Below are 23350 nucleotides of genomic sequence, written 5' to 3' on the forward strand. Positions count from 1 at the left end.
ACATGGGTAACTACTTCTCCTTCAGCTCTTTGCTTTAAAATGTCATCTTCTCAGTAATTCCCTGATCATCCTATTTAAGATTAAAATTGCAAGACCACCTTCCCAACTGGCTCTCTATTCCCTCTTCTCTGGCTTGGTTTTCCCCATAGAACTTATTACTCTGACAACTACATATATAATATTCACCTAGTATGTCTTCCCCACCCCCCATAAAACATAAACCCCATGATGCCAAGGACTTTTGTCTGATTTGTGCACTACTACGTCTCCAATGCCTAAAACGATGCCAGGCCTAGAGCAGACACTTGGGAAATAACCGCTGGATGTATGAACCAAGGATAGAATGAATTCTGCTGATAATCTTAGAAGAAAATTAGAATAGATTTTGTTCCATTCATGGAAAATTTCCAATGCACAGAAAAGTCAAATGATTTACCTAAGGCCTTAAATCTGTCCCAAAGATATTACTGCTCTAGAGAAGACACCACAGTCTGTCCCCATCTAAGAGAAAGTCACGAATTTCATAAATTATCTTCCTTTCGTATCAACCCAAGGCCACTTCTTTACAGTAAGTCCCTGGGACCCAATCCTAAGAATGGAAAGTCATATATAAGGCGGCTGTCTGCTAGGGAGTCTGCAGTGCTTCAATATTAAACATTTAAAGAATAAGCAAAATGTGTAATTGAGTGCTAAATGTATGTGTTAGGGACTCTACTGATGGAAAAAGAAGTTTGTCTTCACTTAATGGGTTGCTTTAGTGGAGAGAGAAGTGGGAGAAACATGTGACGCAATAGGATGGCCTCAGCATTATCAAAAACCCAGTTACTAAGCACTGGGTTTTACCCGGTGCTGGGACAGGCATGGCCCTGCCCTCTGGAACGTCTCGGACCTTCCTAATGTAATGTTTCAATTGAGACACACTCTTAAGTTTCTTTTCCCTTGACACTGTGTTGGTCTCCGTGTATTAAACAGCCCCCTCTCCCAATCTTAAAGGCGTGTCTGTGCAGGAGGTGAACCTTATCACTCATTGCCCTAGCCTAGCCCTGCTCAAGTTCCACCTAAATGCCATTATGTGTGAGTGTAGGGCGGGAGTCCGTGTATCACAACCATCTCTTAGTGATTCTCATCTTCAGAGTTTTTTTAATTGATTTTAAAATGGTAGGTGTGTGGACCAAACATATAAGGTCATGCTTTTCTTGTGGAAAAAACATTGTTTTTTCACAGTAATCTATTATTAATTATTTTTATACTGATATATTGTATCTATATATCACAATGCTATGTGCAACTTATTTGAAAGTGTCCTTTCAAAAAATAAAGAAATCCAGGTAAAGAGGGATAAAAATGTTTTAATTGTTGAAATACATTGGTAAATTGAGTGATTTTACATTGCAGTACCAAACGGATACACATGGTCACCATCAAATTAAGAACTTTCCAAATATCCCACTAACCGTCAGTGACAAGCCTGGAAAAGAGCGTGGAGTTAAGGCAATGAGATGCTCTGATCACACACAGGCAGAATGGGAGACTCAATGACTATGACGTACTTGTGGCTACATAAGCCTTTGACAAAAGAAAACAGGAGGTTAATCAAAATGTGCACATGGCGTGCAAATCTCAGTTCACTTTTCTCAGTTTAAAGTATTGCAATGTAACACACTGTTCTCATAAAGAAAACCCTCTGACATTTAAATAAAGCTGAAAACCAAAGAGTAAAAAAGGGGAAGAGATAATAAGAATCAATTTAACAGCTTTACAGCTAAAAAATCAACATGAAATAGAAATAGTGAAAGATAAGACAAATATATTACTTTGAGTAATTTGTTTATAGTGCCTTATTCTTTTAAGTTATAAATAGATTAAGGATTTTGTTATATAAAAACTATCAAAAAAGTATCAGTGAAAAGACATGATCTTCATGAGCTGTGGGGATGGCCAGGGTGAGGAGGCAGCTGGAGCACAGTGGCCGGATGGGCAGTAACCGTCTGTAAGCTCGTCTTCAGCCGGTGGACCACGGCAAGTTCCATAGATGAGTACTGTTTAACCAATTCTTTTCTAGTACCACAACATTCACTATATACCCATGGTTTTAACTATAAACTAAGAATTGGGGGGGGGTGCGACTGTTTACACTTTCCTTCCGAATGTCTGTGTGCACTACAACATCCTGCGAAGCAAAAATTCCATCCAAATCTTGATGAGCAAGCTATGAAGGCAAAAAAAAAAAAACAAAAAAGACAAGAGTTTGCAAACACGAAAAGACACAACGGAGATAAAAATACATATATATCAGCTTTAAGCCTGCAAATTATTTACTGATTTTCTTTTTAGTAAAAGCACATGTTCAACATGCGTTCAATATTTATTTGAGACTCAACAGGTGGCCAGCACAGTGTGAAGCCCTGAGGATTCTTATATAAAGAGATAAAGTCACGTGGAGAAAGATTTCTAAACTAATAGTTAAAATACAACAACATGATGATGCCCAAACGTAGCTACACATCCACATCTCTGAGACAGACTGCTCAGTCACAGCGCCGTCCTTTGGCTGCCTGGTCCGACCCTCCTGGGAGGGGTCAAGCCATCCACACTTTCCCGAGCTCCTCCAGGGGATTCTGAGGCAGCTGGCTCATCCCTTGGCATCTGAGAAGTATCACTGTGCTGGCAGGACTCCATACATCTATATGGGCATAACTTTCACCCTCGACTCATCTGTGGAAGAAACTACACCTTTGTACCGTGATAGAAGTAATTTTAAGAGATTCTGAAATAATTCCTCAATTTGCTTCAAAAAGTAATCAAGTCAACTTCGAATTTTGGTTACTGAGTGAGTTCAGTGGCTTTATTTCTAGAGAGATTGTTTTTTTGACCTAACATGTAAAAACAAACAAACAAAAAAAAAGTGTTTCCAATCTTTTCCATAAGACATCTACCTCTCCAAAGGACAGTCTCATCGGGGTTTTCTGTCCAATAACTTAAGCTCAGACGCCTCACAGGTAAGTACCACAATGCATAATTAGCAACTAAGGAAAATGGACAGCCTTTCAACTTAGAAAACTCCTCAGGGAATTCAAAAGAGGCAAAGCGACTGTTTAGAAATTGAGTTAAGGAATGGGGGAAATTGAGAAGGAAGAGGGATGGTGACAAAATGACTTTATTTTCCTATTTACAGCCACGAGCAGTAAGGAAATATTCTAGCCAGCCGTGGAAAGTTATATGGACTGATGTATCAGCAACGCTGCTCACTGTCATCAGGGAATTCTAGGTCCCATGCAAAATTGGACAGTTATCTTGTATAAGTCTCTTCTGTGAAAACTGAAATTGAGAGAGGCTGGGAGAAGGTAAGGATCTTCATCTAAGGTCCCGTGTTAATAAAGCTACTGAGTCCCCTGCTATCTATCTACAGGGCACCTCTTTCCGCTCTATTACTATGCTTTTTGAAATACACCCCGTTTTCAGGAGGGTACACAGTAATGTATGCTTAGTTTCAACTAGGTCACTTTTTCTATTTGATGCAAATAATAAAAACACTGCTATATATAAGGGAAAACTGGCAGGGAACTTAGAAATCTGCCTGAGAGCTAGAATTCTATTAAAAATACTAGAAATAGAATATTCTTAGCAGATTCCTAAAGAGAAACTCAACAGCCTAATGTGGTTATGGGCACCAGGGGATAAATATCTGTGATGCTGTTGCCTTGATGCCACCCAAGATTGTTGGATTTCTTGCCCAGAATAAATCAGTTGTCTCTTTCCCCCAGTAGGGAAGCTTACTTGTCTCCACCTGTGAGTTTATTCTGCAACCCATCCCATCCCAGGCCCCAGCCACCAGTACTGGCCCTGAGCAAGAAGTTGGTTCAATATTGAATCAATCTTGCTTCTGGTCTACCAATGGCTGGATTCTGGTTACAAAAAAAAAAAAAATGACAATTACAGCAGAAGCTACAATTTACTTCATGTTTAATCCTAACAAGAACTCTTCAAGCTGACCATCAGTTCCATTATTATGAATTACAAAATGAAGTTTACAAAGAAGTAACTTGCTCAGCTAGTATGTAAAAGAGCCTGAATTCAAATCCAAGGCTATCTCAGGAGACAGGGCATTCCTGGTTACTGGATGTTCCAAAGGGGTGGGATGTCATTCAGCAAGACTGAAAGACAGTGCAGATCCGAGCACTGCATGCATTTTGGACCAAGTAAACTGAAGCTCTTTGCCTCTATGGAGATGCTGCTCAGCACCTTTTAGAGGCTGGTACTCAGAGGGTAGTTACTGAATGAAGGCTGTTTTTCTTCCGTCCTTGATCTTGTTTGTCTTCATTCTAACTCCAAGCTCTTCACCAGGTCCACAGCACTTCATCTTCTAGGCAATGGGTTCTTCTGTTCCTATTGAACGTATAATACCCAACCTGGAGATTCGGTCTATGACTTGACTGCTCCTTACTGCATAACGGCATCTCTGCACATTGATGACTGCCCATCTCTATTGGAGTTTTGGTATCGATACATCTTCTCTCTGTATATTAACTACCCCCTGGCCATCGCCAAACATTTAATATCGATCCTAATCTAATTCCCAGCCTCTCTAGTCTCTCCTTATCTGTCATTTACAAAGTCCTAGCCCCACAAAGGTTTTGGCAATGAAGAGTGAAACTTCGGTATTTTGTTCTTATTGAATGAATTAAGTTGCATTTGAAAAAAAAAAAACTGCAAACAAAATTGATCTAATCACTGAAGCCCTCTTTATAATAAAACATGCTTAGTTCCATAGATTTAATCATGATACCCCCTCCAATTCTTGAAATTCAAGATTTCTTAGAAATACAGAGCATTAATAGCTATATTTCATGCATCAAGGCTAAATATGTAGAATTATTTAGAAAAAATATACAGTACCTCTTGATTACTGAGTCAAGATATTATTTTCTTCTAATCTTAAAGAGAAAATTAAGAAAAGTTAAATGCTCAGTTATAAAGAACATATTCTAGGTTCCTATAAGACTAAAAGTAGTTGTGACATATGTATTTGCTAGCCTAAATCATTAAGTAGAGAAACAGCAATGAAACAAATAGCTATAGTATGTTAAATAATAAAGGCTTGTGTAAAATTAAACATTACTAGCTCTTAAACTATATCAGACAACTGTACAGTGATCAGTAAATCAGCATTCTTTACCACGAGCCACACTTAAGCTTCCTGCTTAAGCAATTGTTTATCTATGAGGTCATAATCGCACCTATTATCAAAAGCACTTCATTAGCCCCACAATTACTACTAAAACTCAGAAACTTCATTTCACTATACAATAGGCGGTTACATTGCTTCTAATCACCAGACTACTTATCATCAGTCACATTTATAATATAGGCATTTACCTTTATATTCTACAAAAGCCCATAAACTTACTGAAACATTTGCTTTCATTTTCATACTGATCATCACTGAAATTAGCCAGAAATCTAAAATATCCATGAAGCATAACCACAAACAAGCTAAATTTTGGTCTGGAGTTACTCCCATTATGTGGGTGGCAATTTCAACAAATGAGCAGACCGGGTTCTTACACATGGTTCACTGCAACTCAGTAATGTGTAGTCAGGCAAGCTGAAACATGCATTTCACATTTTTTTTCACAAAACAAAAAAAATATGTAGAGAAAGTGAATATCACATGGTTTTACTTACTTTTTCGTACAGTCTTTGTTTGATTGGATACCATATTGACAGCTTCAGACGGCAGACCAACATACACCCCTCCATAGTTTCTTCATGAAAAGAAGTAGATATAGAAAAATAAGACCAAACTACATGGTACTTTATATTTGCAGAGAGTGAAAGCATGAGGTCCTTCAAATAATTAGAGAATTATTAAAGTAACTCATGACTTTTCAAAAGTAGAATTCAGAATATTACTGTCCTTGGAAATAAAATTGCTTTTCTATGTTAAAGAGAAGCTATATGTAAAAAGAAAAAGCTGTACAGAAGAATTTTTAGATATTTTACTTGCAATGAGAAAGAAAAGTTGGGATTTTTATAATATAGTATAGTAATATATCAGTAGAGTGACATTACAGTTAATCAGTCAACAATCATCAAGAATTCAGAGTGCTATTAGGTGCCATGGACACACACAAACATTTTACCTAGAGGCAGATATAAAGCGAGGAGAAAGAGAGAGGTGAGGAGTAATGAGAGTGGAGTGCAGTTAATCAGAGGATGGCAGGATGGAGAAGGTGGGCAAAATGAAGAAACATCCTCTAGTTGGGGACAATGGCACATCCAAGGGCCCCAGGATGGAAACCAGGACAGGCTGTGTGCACAGGACAAACGGACCTTGCTTAAAAGAAGCAAAGATTGTGAACCCTGGGCCAAGTTTTTGATCAGACACATGCTCCTACCTGCATTCTCTGTGCCAAAAGTTTTCCTGGTGGAATCCTTATTGGCAATGTGCTACGGTGGTCGATTAAATCCATGAGTTAAATTAATGCAGGTTAAATTACATCCATAAAGTAAGGCCAAAATTATTCAAGTTAAAGGCAGCTTCAATATCAAACTTACCTCCTCTTGTCGTCTTCTGTTATCGACTCTTCTGTTCTAAAAGGTCAAAAACATTTGCTATGAGCCATATGGTTACGTAGTCAGCGGCCTCACTTTTGGCTGAGGAAAAGGGGACGGACTGATGAGTTAAAGCCACTTTTACTTCTAGTTCTTCCAGCGAGTCTTTCTGTAACAGTATTCTGTCTCCACCCAATCACTTACAGACTAAAAAATTGGTAATTTTCTACATATCGAAATGCGCAAATCCAGCAAGTGCTAACAAGCCCAACTGCCAAACAAAATGAACAACCGAGGGCAGCTGAGATGGGAAAGAGCACATAAGTTAGGCGTCGGGAAGCCTGGGTCCTTGACTTGGCTGCTCCCTGCCTGACAGACTGGCTGTAGGCAAGCTACCTGCCTGTATGTCATCTGTAAGAGAAGAGAGCGATTCCCAAGGTCCCTTCCAGCCCTAACACTGTGATTTTTGTTTCTCTCATGCCAGTTCAGTGGCATAAATCTAGGTATGAAAGATTCCTTTAGTGCAAAAAGAGTTACATTGACTTAAACTTTCTTTTATCTAAAAAGCCAGCCATTTTATACAAGATCTACTGCGAAGAGAAGGAAGAAATATTCAAAATGAAGTTTTTGGAGGGAATCACCCTTCAAAAATGCACAGCCTTTCCTTGAACAAGAGGAATCCATGTTCTACTAGAATTCCTTGGCATATTTTTAGGAGGATCAGGAAGCTTTCCTTGGAGCACTAGTTAGCATATATTAGTTATTTTTCTGAAAGAAAAAAACAAGACTCAAATGTATCTGGCTGAACTCAGCATGTAATTTAAAAGGGCTTCAGTCAAGGAAGGGGTAGCCTGAAAACATCTAAACAGCTTCACTGAATCTCCTAATTCTACGTAATGTCTAATGGTGGTTTCACTCATTTAGAAGTTGTAAATGTATATGTACTTGAGATTTTGCTTCATTGCAACAGCCAGCAAATCTGAAGTCTATGAAGAAGGGGAGATTTCAAAATTATCTGTTGAACACTGCCCATCCCCACAGAAAATACTCCTATGGAGGCAAAAAGACACCTTGTGAGCTAATTTGTCCAAATTGAGCCCATAACCTGAATTTGCCAGATAATTATCAACTTCATTTATCTCTTGCTAAAGGTGGATCGTTTTTTAATTCAAAGGTGTCAAAGTCATACTGTATTAGAAATGGTGTTATGCTTTTTGAAGTAGAATAACACTTCAAGGTGTTTACTACTTTTAATTGAAATGGATTTATAAATCGTTAATGCAGGTAACAGGAAAATGATGGCGACAAATTCATTCAAGATTATTACAACTGTTAATGTTGGCCATTCAGGACCAGAGTAATCATGACATTGTGTTTGAAGCTATATGCAACTGGCAGATGTGGACATATACAATGTCCCATTTTCTGCCACAGCTCTTCTCATCCAATGACATGACTGTTTAATTCTTTCCCCTTTTGCCTAATTTGGCTCAAGGATATAGTCAAGGTTTTAAAGTATACTTAACTTCCCCAAATGTAAGAAAATAATAAATTATTTTTAATCTATAATCTCAAATTATTCAATACCCTAAAAACTACTTGGTGTTCTCTATTATAAAGTTAATCAATAACCTCACACACCTAATTCGGAGGGCGTGATAATGTGGCTGCCATATTTATTGGATAATAAGTTGAGCTTCAGATACATTACAAAATCTTTAAAGATACCATTTATAAAAACTTATCAGATGTCCATTCTTTTAAACCTTCAAGTAAGTTTGAGTGCCTGCCTCTGTCTGTATGCTCCCATGCACGAGACAGCTGCCTCGCCCCTTCCTTCCACAATTATTCCACGACACAGAGCCTACAACCTACAGACGACATGCATAAAACCGCATCATTGACGAGCCCTTCCTGTGTCAGATGCAGTGTTAGACACTTCGTATGCATCAGTGCTACTCCTCATAGCAGTTCTAAGAGTTTAGACCTGAGGAAATAGGTTCAGAGAGCCATGTCATTAACCAACATGCAAGTCCAACAATGAAACTCCATCCGACACCAAAACCATGCTCCACGTTCTAACGCAACGCTCCGCCTCTCAAGTAGGCAGATGTAATACAAAGGTCAAAACCACTTCCAGCAACAAACCAACTCTGTGACTTCCCCTAAAGTAGGAGCTGCCTTCGCAACATTCTTGCAAAAGCTTTCAGCCCCACCCTGTCTCACAACCTGCTTGTGTAACTGTAACTTTGCTAGCGCTATTCTCCTGTTCCCTTTGATTCTCATCACAGTCCTGCAAGATGGGTATCAGCCACATTTAAAGAAGGAAAACAGGCTCTGGGAGGTTGAGTCGCATGACCAAGGTTACAGAGCCAGGAAGTAGAGCCAGAGCTCATAACCAAGGTTGTGTGATTCCAGTTCCCGCTTCGTCAACTGTGAGCCCCGGCTAATTGTATCTGAGAAACACCCGCATCTCCCAAGCTGGCTCTCTCCAATTCTCACCATCCCACTTAAGGGAAGTGGGGACCAAGGTGGCAGAATAGTCGTAGTCAATGTTTCATTAGCATTAGAAGAAACCTCTATCAGCTGCCAGGGACAATCAATCTTTGCAGAATTTGTCAAATGGCAAGGTAACTCATTTTAATTCCGGCAGAAAAGCTCTCCGGACCAGCAGTCACATTAGAATCTATTCATCTAGAAAACCATGACCAAACTGAAGTTAAATCAGAAAACGGTGGTTGGTCTAAACGAATCTCTGTGGCCAAAGGAGTCCAAGCCACTCTATTTAGCTGCCTGAGAGCCAAGGGGTGTCCTGCCCTGTCCAAGAGGACAGCATCCTTCCAGCTGGGGTGATGTGGTCCTGTCCCGACCACACAGGCTGTACTTTTGGGAAGAAGAAATGGCTCCTTAAGCATCCATAAAGATTCCTGGTAAAAGGAAGCCCCGAGATGTGAAGCCACAGCCCTGAAGAGCTGGTAGCGTTGTCTCATGGTTACTGGTCACTCCAGGTGGGCATCTAAAAAAATCCACCTTCTGATGTGGGGACTAACTCCTCTGAAAAGTCATTTCTTATCGAGAAAAAGTGGACATTATCTTGTGGCAGTTCAAAACTGGGGTAATAAGTTTATCTAACTGCTAAGCAACATAGTAAGAAACTTAAGTCTGGGATTCTTATCTCTGGGGATTCTCAAGTTTTGAATCGTGCCCTGGCTGTCTGAACATCTGGACTGTACCCCATTTTTAAAAATCGTTTTAAAAGAGTTCGTTATCAACTAGCCTTAATCATCCATCTGCTGATATTTTCCTAGACATACAAGTGCGAAAGGGACCTTCTGGTGTGCCTGGGATGGCTCCCACAGGGAATTTACGTAATCTGAATCAAAGGCAAATAAATCTCACATCTTGATAACAGAGAGCCTATGCAGCCTCATTGTAGGCACACGCAGATTTCTGTTCAATTTCTAGAGTAATGAAAATAGCCTGCACTCCTTCCTAAACCCTGCTGATAGAGAACGTCGGGCTGGCAGTGGTGCTCGGACCAGCGCATCTCCTACCAAAGCCACCGGATGGATGAGCCACTCTGTTTTTCCACAGAGGACTCCATTGTTCTCCTTTTCTGGTCACTACAGCTTTAGTGGAAGGGCAGTGGCTATTGTGCAGCCAGCAGCTGTGATTGCTGATGGATTGCAAGGTGTGTCCCCCAAACCAGTGAAGGAAGTGGGGAGGGAGAGCAGGACAGAAAACTCCAGGGTCCCCAGGCTTGGTGAGAACGGCAGCCGCTGACAATCTAGGAGGTCCTCTGTCACAGACGTCGGGATGCTGTTTTCTGCCAGTCCTAAAGCTGAGCAGTAAAGGCAGAGAATGAGATGGCTTCACCCAGGAGTCCTCCCTTAGAAAACAGACTGAAGGGTGAATTATTTCTTGCTGGAAATGATAAGCAAAGTAAAAACAAGGCTGACTGAGTCGATGAGCTGGAAGGGGCCAAACCGCTCTGCTGCTCTTGTTAACACTGCCCAGGAGTTAATTAGTCCAAATGAGGTGGAAAGCCCCATAAAAAGACTGGTAGGGCCACTGCTCTCCTGCCAGCACCATCCAGTTCCCTGGCCCAGAGGCTCTATCTCACTTTTTGCCTACTTACCCCTAAAATTCTATTGGTTCCCTGAGCTCACTCCTGATTGGTCCATTTCCCTAACTTCTGATTGGTCCACTTGTAGTACTTCATTTGCATGGACCTCACTCCTGATTGGTAATTTCTTTTGCTCCTGATTGGTTATTTCTCTCCCTCCTGATTGGTCCATTTCTACAAAGCTTGTTCCTAATTAGTCAACTTTTGTTATACCTTATTTGCATATGATGTTGCAAAGAGTAAACTGGCAGCCTATAAAAGCCTGTGTAAACCTACAGACAGGGTCCAGAGCTTGGAGTGTTAACTCCCCTGGGCCTGCTGGCATGATAAACCTGAGTTCTCCAACTCTCCAAGTGCTGCTTGGTCTCTCGCCCGAAGCCAGGCTGCTGTCACAACTGAGCTGTAACACATTTTTCTGCAACACAAATACCTCTTCAAATTCAGCCCACCCATCATCTTGCTCTCTTAGAAAAGGAGCAAGTGGACATGCATCAATCAGGAGAAATCTCCCATCACAGGAACCAGCTACTAAATAAGTTTTAAAACATAGCTGAAGAGTCAATGCCCAGACACCTAAAAAGTAGAGGTGAGAGAAGGGATTCATGGACAAGGACACCCCTCACTCTACCATAAATGGGGAAGAAATCTTCAGAATAAGGCTTCTGTTAAGAGAACCAAAACAGTTACAGGAGGTAAGGAAATGGGTACTGTAAGCCAAGTCACCTAAAAGCAAAAAGTGAAAGGTAACTTTTGCCAGTTTCCCTCCTCCTGTCCCTGCATTGGTCCCAATTTCACCACCATGGGGCCAGAGGCTGAGGTCACTAAGGGGAAGGAAAACTTTTTAATCAAAAGCTCACATCCCATCTTATTTTAAAAAAAACCTTTTAAACCACAAGAACATTTCCTAAGAACCGTGGAACATGTATTAACAATTTTAGACTAGGTTTAAAAAGAAATACACTGGGTATTTCATTACATTGGGTCTCTTTTTGTTAGCAAAGATTTAGCTGTCTTTTTATCAAAGAACAGGTGTTTGAGGAGAAAGAATGTGAGTCCCAGGATAACCTCCTGGAGTAAGATCGAATGCTCACAGGGTCTGACTCAGAGGTGGGCGGCTGTATCAATGAAAACGTTTGCAGAGACCAGTGTGGTTGTGGGTCTAGTACACCACCAGTCCCTCATGTCTCCCACTCTGGGGATTGTTGAAAAGACAACTCCTCAGGTGATAGTTTAAAAATGACACATCCTTGAAGAGTGGTATACCGTTTGGTGATCTCTAGCTTACCAAAGCTGGCCCAATGTGGCCCTCCCACAGGCATGTCAGAAAAAGGGGGAAAAAAAAAGGAACCATTGGTTTCAAAACTGCTTTCTTGTATCTCAGAGTTTCCATCAAATACTTCTAGCCTGCTTCCTGTGAAAGCAGCACGGTCCTCCTCTCATTCTATTCAAACTGAGTATCTATACTGATTCAGATTCTCCAGGTAATGGCACACCCGTCTGCTTCAGACTAGCTTTGGAGACCTTTCCTAAATGAACCAGGAAGGCTGAACTTCTCTCTAACCATACACACGCTCTGACTTCCTGTAGGTCAAGTTCCCTACAAGTGAGCTGCCTCCAAACCAGCCGCCCATCTGTGGTTGCTCCTTGGGGCTGGTGGGCGTTCCTCTCCCTGTCCTCTTTGCGTTCACGTATTTTGTGCATATCTATCTAAAACCAAATATCCGCACAGAACATCTAAACCTTTCCATCAGTTTATACCACTCTGATTTCCATCTTACATGATGACCTCAGTGGAGAGAAACCTTATTCAGAGTTACAATGTCAAACACAAACCACTGCTTTTTTTCTTCCTCAGTAGTACTTTGTAAGCGAAGTATTTTCGTCACTGTATTTGCTTAGCTTCTGGGGTGTATAAAATAGCTATCCCAAGCGACCTGCAAAAAGGGTTCAAAGGCAAAGCAATGGAACCATGGCGTGGGTACACCCTGTGCGCTCTCAGGAACACACACAGACAATAAACCCCGGGCAGCAGCCAGCCACTCCAATTAACATCTCCTCACTCATCGTGGCTCCAGTTTGCCTTAACATTCAGAAAGTTCTCACTTTCCTCTCCTTCCAAAACAACAGAGTTATGTGGCAAAGCAATGGTTTATTTTGTACTTGTTCATCAAGAAAAATGTTCTAAATATAGAGCTATTCTTATTAGTGGTGATCTAAGATGCAGAGAAACAGCCAGCCATCTTCTCTTTTTCCATATTTGCAGTGTCACTACAGAGGCCAAACTCGGGATCTGTAAATAGTACACATTCAACATAGAAACCTCAGGAGACCATGCATGTGGCTCCAATTATCTGCATTTTGTTACCATTCATGACCACCTTTTGGCACAGGTCTTATAATGGGCAATGTTTACTTCCACCAACCCTGCAGTCCTCCAGATCAAGTGTCATAGTTTTTCTTTATCATGTGTTTTTATGATGGCTCCTGCTTTTTAGGGTGGTTCCAACCAATTCTACCAAGCATTTCATTACATGTGATTTTGAACAGAATTACCATTTTAACACAGACGGTTTGGGCCTATATGCAATCTCATTCATTTCTTCATAATTTCAAAACTTCTTTGGACAGTTAGCTGTAAGTCTGTCTCCTTGGATGGGCCCCTTGGGCCAATACTGGTCCCTTTCTTTCTTCCAGAATGTAATCCTGGAGAACATGAGTAACATTCACTCTGTATGGGGTAATGGATCAAGAATTAAACTGCAATTTCCCTACTCTTCTGCTGCTCTCCTTCTAAGCGGCACACAGTGTTGGGTTATTTCAACATGGGCTGTAGAAGTATCCTTCGCTATAAAGGCAGGCAGGAGTGTTCTCTCCACCTACTTAAGCAACTGTTGCTTTTCCTGAAACTCCAAGAAGCAGCAGCTTGCTTTCCCATATCCCAGTGTCTCCAAACAGGAGATGGGCCAGAATGCTCCCAACCTCCCCAAAGAGCACTTTCAGATGGGGCCAATTTCACCTTCCCTCAGAAACTCTCATCTGTGTCATCAGAACCCTGTCATCACAGCCCCAGGTGCACCAGAGATTTTCACCCTGACTCAAAGGTTTTCTTCCTAACCATCATCATCTTAGACAATCTTAAATCCCATGAAAATCACCCAGTCGACCTCTTGCTTCACATTTCCCTGACTTCCTCTCTCCCAACAACTTTTATTGCTACTCCAAAAACTACTCCCATGGGTGCTCCATGGAGCTTAGTTCCTGGAACTGTTTCACCTCTGATGTTTTAGAACAATCCCACTCCTTAGGGGAAAAAGTATCTTCCATCTACCCCACCGATTCTTAAGAAGCCTCCAGTCCACCCACCGTCCAGGCTTTCCTGGTTCATCAGCCCCTTAGGGCTTCCCCTCCCCTTCTCCAGCTTGGGCCTTTCAGTCCAGCATTTCAGCAACACTTGCTGGTCACCAGCAATCCCTCTCTGTCCCTGAATGAATCCACTCAACTGCCTTCTCCCTGCCTGCTCCAGTCCCACTGGGTACCACCGAGGAAAACCTACCCATGTATTGATGGGCAACCAGTGGGAATGTAAGATTTCTAACCATAGCAAGGCTCTCCATGTATTGGGTCTTCTGCCATCAGGGATGCATGACAGAGACACTGCCAAATATTTGCCAACAATGCTTCAGCCACCTAATTCTAGCTACCATTTGCAGGGAGAAGCAAAGCATAATGCCAAGCACTATCAGGATACTGTATATACTGCACCAGTAACCACCTTACGCAGTTACTTGACCTCTGTGTCCCATCTCCTCGTTTGTAAAATGAAACAGCAGCACTGTCTCCATCAGACTGTCACGGGGACTGAATGAAGTGCAGGAAATCATACCAACGCAGTTCTCAGTAAAGATGTGCCATTAAATTGAGAATGATGATGACAATGATAAATGATTACCCTGAATGGTTACTATCCCAATTTTATAGATAAGACTAAGGACACAACATCACACAGCTAGTCAATGGTGGAGGGAAGTTTAAACACAGGTCTCTCTGCTTCCAAAATGCATGCGTTTTCTTTTTCTTTGTTTCAACGCTACTTCCACCCCACCCTCCTCGCCCTCCGAAGAAGGCCTTGCCTGCCACTTCACAGAGGAGAAGTGCCATTTGTTGGAGAGGAATCAGCTAACACAGGTGCACTAGACACGGGAAATTTATAAAGGATTCCAAGGAAACTCAGAGGAAAACTCATTTTTTAAGACAGAACTTCAACACGTTTCATGTTAGCTCATTCCAAGATATTTGTCTCTATTGTTATTACCTTCCATAACAATAAAATTGCTTTGTTATGGAAAAAAAACTTAATGAAATGTCCCTTTACAAGTTTTATCTGAAAGAAGTATTTGAATTACCTTATTCAAATTGAGTGGCTATGATTTTTATTTTCAACAGCAAACATAAAATTTGAGTCAACTTGTTTAATGCTGTCTCTTATTTGAAACATATTTGTAAAATTCCTAAAAATAATCTTAAAATTTAAACCAGAAGTTTTTTTGAAATAACATGGAAGTTGCCCTACATGGAGAACCTGCTTTGTTCCTGCCTACCCCTCATTTTGGTAACAGCATCCCAATTTTTTCTTGGTGTGGGAACCACCACTCTCCCATGGATTGGCCATATGTTAAGTGAGGCTAATGACACTGATTGGCTCTAGCAGTGGGCACATGACCCAGGCCTGGCCAATGAGAACCCCACATTCCCTGGCCCACTGCCTGGTTCAGAGAGAGGCACGTGACCCCACATCCTAGCCAGGGAGAGCCTGGCCCTAGGACTTTCGATCAAACTACAGGGAAAGAGAAGCTCTTTCTGCACTGGAATTAAGTTGATGAGCTACAAACTGGCCATCTCCATCACCACTTGGGGAAAGCAGCCTTAAGAATGGAGCCCAAAACAGGAAAGCAGAGATAGGAGAGTTTCCTCCCGCCATTCAATCACCTGGATCCAGCTGTGACTGGGGCCAAACCCCTGGTGCTTTTCCATCACACATGCCAATAAATTCCTTTATGTTTGTTTGTTTAGGCCAGTTTCAGCTGGGCTTCTGCCATTTCCAACCAAAAATATCCCAACACAACCTATTTGTGCCAAATAGCTAAGATAATTCGCTGACATAAAATAAATGCATGGTTGATGTTGCAGGTTTGTGAAAACAGCCAAATATTGCACTGAATTCATTTGTTTTGCTCTGTATGTTACTGCACTGTGATTTCCTTTTGAAGCAAAAAGGAGAGAGAAAAAAAGTCACAATCCCTGATGCACATTCCCTGATAACATGATGGTTAAATTTCCGTGTATCTTCACCCATGCTTTCCTCCTCATCTCAAGTTTCTAAGGTAAACTTTCTGGGTTTTTAATCTTCCTTGCACATTCTAGGATCTGTGTCCATCAATTATTCTCTCCCTCACACAGATAACCCCTCCCCAAACCACCCTCTACTGGTTCCTACTCTTTCGGCTATGGTACACCTAATCTCCAGTGAATAAATAAATAAATAAGAAAAATAGACTTTAATATGCAAAATCATCCTTACACATAATTAGGCAGAATTAATCACAAAGAAATGGAAGAAAATGGTGTATGATTGTCTCTGGCAGTAAGAGAATAGCTGGATTGTTTTTCTTTAAAAAAAAAATGCTTTTCTGCACTTTCCAAGTTTCCTTAGTGTTACTTTGATAACAGAAATATATTTCTTAAAATATGCTTCCTCTTTAAGCTATCAACATTTTTCCACCCCTTACTGCCAAGCACTGTAAAATGAAAGACCAGGCATCACTTTCTCACCCCCGTTCGCTTCCACTCTGACTCCGTTAGCACTAACACCACTCAACGGAAACCGAGTCCCCCGGAGACCAGCGAGGCCATCACGCCACATCCAGTGGCTGCTCTTCTCCCTTGAGTCCATGTGACCTCTTCAGATTATCAGCCGTCCCTTCCCTTGGCTCAAGTTTGAAAGCACAGGGTTATCTTCACTGCAGGTTTTCCTTTCCTTTACATCCCCATTTGGTCCTTCCACAGGTCTTCCCAGTTCTATTTCCAAATGCTCCCTGAATGCATCAGCTCCGCTCCTCTCCCGGGTACTGTCTGCTGTCTGCCCCTCTCGTGGCCTCAGCCCCATCTCACACATCCCACTGCTTTGGGGGGGTCACTGCCCTGAAGTTCAAACATGGTCATGTCATACCCCACCTGAAAATGTCTAATGGCTCTTGGATGCGCATAAAAACCAAGTATGGTTACTGGCCTGGCACAAAAGGTCCTTCACAAGCTGGCTCCAGCCCAACAGCCTCACCTGTCACCTCTCCGGCTCTTCCCAGAAGAGTAAGGCTCTCTTCTGCCTCTTCTCACGCTCCTTCCCCGCCCTGGGCTGCCTCTCTTCCGCTCCCCACACACACTCCTGTGCCCCTCTTAAGACCCAGACTAGCATTAAATTGTGACTATTTTAACAATGAGCAATTCTCACACTGTACTTTAGACCTCAGTAGTAGACACTGATCTACTTTGGGGCAGAAATATCATTTTACTTGTTTTTATATCGTGGCTTCTTGCCTATAAAAAATAAGCAAATAAATAGGAAAAGGGAGATACAGTTAAAAATCCCAAACCTTCCCTAGACAACTGATTTTTATTATGTACTAAGGAAGTAATTATAGTATTTCTGACTTCTAAAAAAAAATCAGAATTCCCCCAAAAGACTTTTTTGTGGTCTGTATAATATGGTGGTTGCCCTATTTGAAGTCCTGTACTCTTACCACCCATTACTTGAGTTTGGCCACTTCTTTTGATTCAGGATCAGTCTCCTTAGATTTTTTTTTAAATTAAATCTTCAAAATAAAAGTTTAAATTGCCTTAATTTCTTAGCTCTCCCTTCATTCATGGCACCCCCTAATGTTATGGTCAAGATTTATAAGTCTATAACTTCTGCTTTAAAAAAAAAACAAAAAAAGTGTTTTAAGATACCTTTTGTTCAAGAAAAAGTAATACTATAATATTCTTTAACTTTTTCCAATTAAACTTACTATATTTTTAAAAGGGTCATTTACTGAGTAAAGTTATATTTTTTCAGTTATAAAACCTATAAGGTATACAGAGTCACAGCAAGTTTAAATCTAGAGAATTCAGGATTTTAAAAAGAGTTAAGTGCCCTCTCACATCCTCGGGTAGTTAATGCTGTTGGCACAACGTCCACAAAGGCATCACTAAATCTTCTTAGACACCCACATTCCTCCAAAAGAAAGGCGAAGTCACGAAATCAACCTCTCCTTAAAGAAAAATGATGGAATTCATTGGTTAAACACTATGTCCAAAGCACGACACATATAACTAGTGGCAATGTCTCTCAGTTCCCGGGGGGGAGAAGACAAGTAGATAAATAACTAGACCATAAGCCCCATATGATGTATCACAAGTGAGGTCCAAATTGCTGTAAAAGTCCAGAAGAGAGAGACACCCTATCCAGCAGAGATCCAGGAAGTTCTCATAAAGGATAAGATATAAACCCAGGAGAATAGATAGAATTTTTACAGAATTGGGGAAAGTGCCATTCCAGGCAGAGGGAATTGCAAAACAAAGCAAAACAAACAAGCAAAAAAAAAAACAAAAAAAAACACACACACACAAGGAGCTGAGCCAGAAAGTATGAGGCCAGCTTGAGCCCCAGAGGGTGGGCTCGCAGAGCAGGCCATCAGCTCACCTCTCACCTCTCACCTCTCCACCCTTGGCCTCGTTCACTCCCTGACTGCAGTGTTTTCCTTCCACCTCGTGCAGCTGAAATATAAATGGCCCCCCTGTTCCCAAAGGATTCTGGGCTCAATCCAGTGGGCATTGGAGAATAATCAAAGGTTTGAAGCAGCTGTTCTAAAAGGGCGAGAAATTAACCTTGCAACAACATACAGAAATGGAAGGGAGACTGAAGGAGAGACCAAGAGACTGCAGTAACAGGCACAGGTGAAGACGCTGAACACACTGTAACAAACTCGAACATTGCAACCAGGAGACTGAAGCAATCTCTACTGCTTCCTTTGTACCTAAAGTCCCATATAAAACGTTTATTTAATTCCCCCCCAAATTTTACAACCCTATTCTAATCTCTCTGGATTCCTCTTCGTAATCAGAAAAAGTCTGACTCTATTTTTGAGCATGACAGCTTTCAAGTCCCCCACTCCTTCTCTTGTCCCACACCTGTGCAAGCTGATGAGAAAGCCGGGAAGTCCCACCTTTGTGCTGGTGGGGAAGACAGAGCAGGCACACCTCTGGCCACGCACAGGAGCCCTCGCCCCAGCCCAACTCCCCCACTGCAATAAAAACCAAGGCGCTCACCCCCTTCCTTCACTCAAACTGAAGGCACCAGTTTGGGACCCCACCCTGCTCTCCCCAGGAAACCTCATTACATGAGTAATACAGCTTTCATGCCCTCGTGGTGCGTGTGTGGCACCATCAGTCTTGACATCCAAACCGACTTGGGTGGGTGGGATGGAGGTTGAGCCCACTCTCCATGGTGTGTCCACAAACAATCTTACATAGTGAATGACTGCCATGTCCTTATTACATCCAGATTCGAGGTAGGAAGATGCAAGAAAGGGGCATGATGGAAACACTGAAAGGGTTCCTTTGCTCCAGAAACCTCTCAGAGGGAGATGCCCCTTTATTAAGTGTCCAATGGTCTAAAGTCCAACTCAGTATGGGCTACCTTGAGTGGTCATATATGTTTCCTCAAGTACCTCATTATCAACTTTAAAGCAATTCAGTGTACTTTTGGTAAATGCTTGGCTCCCGTCTCTCCCTGTGGGCTATGTCTAAGATGTTGCATGTTCAAAGGAGCTAGATGCTTAATTCTCCCATAATCGCTTGCTTTCAATTAGAAGAAACCTCTATAAAAGGTGGGACAGAAACACAATTAAGCACTTCCCTTTCTTAAAGTGCTAAGGAAACTGAAAGGCTAAAATGAAAAGTCACAAATAATCCCGTTCTTCAAATAACACTTCAGGTATAAACCAAACGATGATCGTGATTTGTACACAGTACAGAAAGTATTTCTATGTATTTTCAGCCAAACCAACATATAATCTAAAGGTCATAACCATGAAAACAGTGTCTTTCTCATAAAGAATTTTAAAAATCATTTTATTAAGTACTTACACATCTTTAGCTGCTCCTGCAGGGCCTAAGAGGGAAAAGAAAAGATAGCTTTTCATTATCTTGATAGTATCGATACAAAAATTTTAAGCCCAATACCCAACAAAAATAATATTCTAGAAGAGCTGAGTTGAGAATATGATTTTTTGAAAGATCATTTCAAAAGAAGAAAAGGAGAGCAGGAAAACCATGAAATCCAAATGTTAGGTTTAGGCAAATTTATTCTGCTCATTTTCAACAATTCCTATACATTATAAGGTGTTGATTCTGAAAGGGGAATTATAAACCATCCAATCTAATCTCCTCATTTCACAGATAAATTAACAGACAGATCTGAGACATATTTTCTAAGCCACACACCTTCTAAGCTGGTATAAATCACCCTATGTACTAACCACAAAGTAAAGTCACAAGACAAAACGGAAAGGATGTCCTCAATGAATCAGGAAGTCCTAAGGACGCCAGCCCAGCTCCATAAGGAGTTACGTAACCTTCTAACTCTGCTCCTCTGTGCTACTGAACCCTCTCATTTCTGCTTCCCACTCACCAAAAACAACCCGTCTCTTTTGGATCCCATTCCAAATCACTTATCCCAGATCCTCTGCCCACAACACAGGCCCATCTCCACTTCCTCCCCCTACTATCCTTACCTCAACAACACAGAACTGGGTTCCAACTTGATCAGCTCCATGGCATTAGGTATCCTTTAAAGTCTTACAACCTCACTGCCCTCTGGTGTCAAATGAGGGAAATAAGGGCACCTTCTCAAAGGTTATTGTCAAGGTTTTTAAAAGATGTCTATCCCTATCAAAATACCAATGACATTTTTCACAGAAATAGAACAAATGACCCTAAAATTTCTATGGAACCACAATAGACCCTGAATCACCAAAGCAATCTTGAGAAAGAACAAATCTGGAGGAATCATGCTCCCTGATTGCAAACTAGATGACACAGTTATAGTAATCAAAGCAGTATGCTATTGGCAAAACATGAACAGACAGATCAGTGGGACAGAATAGAGAACCCAGAAACAAACCCACACATATATGGTCCATTAACTTCTGACAAAGGAGGAAGGATATACAAGGGGGAAAGGACAGTCTCTTCAATAAATGGTGTTGGGAAAACTGGACGGCTTCATGCAAGAGAATGAAACTGGACCACTGTCTTAAAATCATACACAGAAATTAACTCAAAATGGATTAAAGACTTGAATGTAAGATCTGAAACCACAAAACTCCTAGAAGAAAACAGGCAATAAGCTATCTGACATCAGTCTTGGCAATGGATTTTTGGATCCGATTCCAAAAGCAAAAATAAACAAATAGGACTACATCAAACTAAAAAGCTTCTGCACAGCAAAGGAAACCCATCAACAAAATGAAAAGAGAAAATATTTGTAAATCATATCTGATAAGGGGTTAATATCCTAAATATAAAGAATGCATAAATCTCAACAGCAAAAGAAAAACCAATCTGATTTTTAAATGGACAATGGACATTTTTCCAAAGAAAACTGACATTTCCAAATAGACATTTTTCCAAAGAAGACATACAAATGGCCAATAGGTATATGAAAAAGATGCTCAACATCACTAATCATCAAAAAATGCAAATCAAGGGGGAGGATATAGCTCAAGTGGTAAAGGGCATGCTTAGTATGCACAAGGTCCTGGGTTCAATCCCCAGCACCTCCTCTAAAAATAAATGAGTAAATAAACTTAATTACCACCCCCCCAAAAGAAACCAAAAAATTTTTTAAATTCATATTAAAAAAAAATAAAAATGCAAATCAAAACCACAGTGAGATAGCAACTTACTCCAGTTAGAATGGTTATTATCAAAAAGAACAAATAACAAGCGTTGGCAAGTGATGTGGAGGAAAGGAGACACATGTTCATTGTTGGTGGGAATGTAAACTGGTGTAGCCACTATGGAAAACAGTACGGACTGGTATGGAAGTTCCCCAAAAAATTAAAAATAGAACTACTAATAATCTAGCAATTCCATTCCTGGGTATTTATCCAAAGAAAACACAAATACTATTTTGACGTTACACACCTATGTTCATCGCAGCATTATTCACAGTAGCCAAGATTGGAAACCACCTAAGTTTCCATCGATGGATGAATGAATAAAGATGTGAGATATATATCTATAATAGATAGGCAGATATAAGAGGATAGGATAATAGAATGGCATTCTACTCAGCCATAAAAGAGTGAAATCTTGCCATTTGCAACAACATGGGTGGACCTTGAGAGAATTATGCTAAGTGAAATAAGTCAGACAGAGAAGGACAAATACCGTGTGATTTCACTTATATGTGGAATCTAAAAAACAAAACAAGTGGCAAAAAAAAAAAAACCCAAAAATCATAGGTATAGAGAAAGATATGCTGGTTGTCAGAGGGGAAGGGAGTTGGGAAGTGAGCAAAACAAAGTGAAGAGGGTCAAGAGGTACAAACATCCCGTTACAAAATAAATAAGCCATGGGGATGTCACGTACAGCACGGTGACTACAGTCAGGAATATTGTAGAACGTACTTGAAAGTTGCCAAGAGAGTATAATCATAAAAGTTAACTCTATGGGCTGACAGATGGTAACTAGACTTACTGTGGTGATCATTTCACTATGTGGACAAATACAGAATCATTACATTGTACACCTGACACCAGTAAAATGCTATATGTCAATTACACCTCAGTAAAAAAAATAATAATAAATTTTACCAAAAAATGTAAATAGCACAAAGTCTGGCACATAAAAATAGTTCAGTAAGTTGTTATTAGCAGTCACATATTCCATAATCTCAATTTTCATATCTATGAAATGGGAATTAAAATAGCTTCTGCACAAGCCACAGAGATGTGAAAATAAAGGAAAATGTGCTACAATGTAAGCAAGTAAGTCTGCGGAAGAGGGTACTGCCAAAATTGTCAGAACTATGCCCCAGTGATATTAACATAGGATCTGTGACACTGCAAACTCAAAGCAGAGCATAAAGGTAATCAAGGCTATGCCTCGAACAAATTCTTTGAAGGCTTTGACCAAACCTGAACCTGGTAATAAACTTAGCTTCTCTACTCAGGAAAGAGGAACATTCCTGCTCTACAACTACCCTTAAAGTTATGTAAGTAAAAATTGCTTTGGAATCTGAGATAAAGCCAAAAACAAAAATCCTAAAATTAAAAAAAAAAAATCTTAACATAACAACAGTGGAGTCTTTTGATAGGAAAAAATAAACAAAGGATTAGTGCCACCAAAAACCGTAAAAATGAACACTGTATTTCTGAGTTAAAACAAGCATGAGAAACTGCAAGAACGTTTAGAAAGAAAATAATCTTCTCATTTTCTTATTTTCATTTTCATGGAGAAAGATGAGGAATGTTTGGGAGGGTTGTCATGGACGGGAGGGGAGAGCGGAGGAGCGGGACACTGATTCCGTGAAGTCTTACAAAGAAGGCGAGCGTAATTTGAGGACCACAG

At 40.7% G+C, this 23350-nt stretch overlaps 1 protein-coding gene across 1 annotated transcript in view; it reads right to left on the minus strand.

The window, feature by feature from the left end:
- Positions 1 to 1329: 1329 nt before the first annotated feature.
- The window catches only part of C12H12orf75 (chromosome 12 C12orf75 homolog), a 76329-nt gene continuing 54308 nt past the window's right edge, over positions 1330 to 23350 (minus strand). The window contains exons 3-7 of the mRNA XM_072972415.1: positions 19862 to 19886; positions 6559 to 6594; positions 5686 to 5765; positions 4897 to 4934; positions 1330 to 2209 (exon numbers count right to left, since the gene is read on the minus strand). Of these exons, the coding sequence (XP_072828516.1) occupies positions 4930 to 4934; positions 5686 to 5765; positions 6559 to 6594; positions 19862 to 19886 (146 nt within the window). The 3' untranslated portion in view covers positions 1330 to 2209; positions 4897 to 4929. The remainder of the gene's footprint in view (positions 2210 to 4896; positions 4935 to 5685; positions 5766 to 6558; positions 6595 to 19861; positions 19887 to 23350) is intronic.

Source organism: Vicugna pacos, chromosome 12, assembly GCF_048564905.1.
Source record: "Vicugna pacos chromosome 12, VicPac4, whole genome shotgun sequence".
Lineage (NCBI taxonomy): Eukaryota > Metazoa > Chordata > Mammalia > Artiodactyla > Camelidae > Vicugna > Vicugna pacos.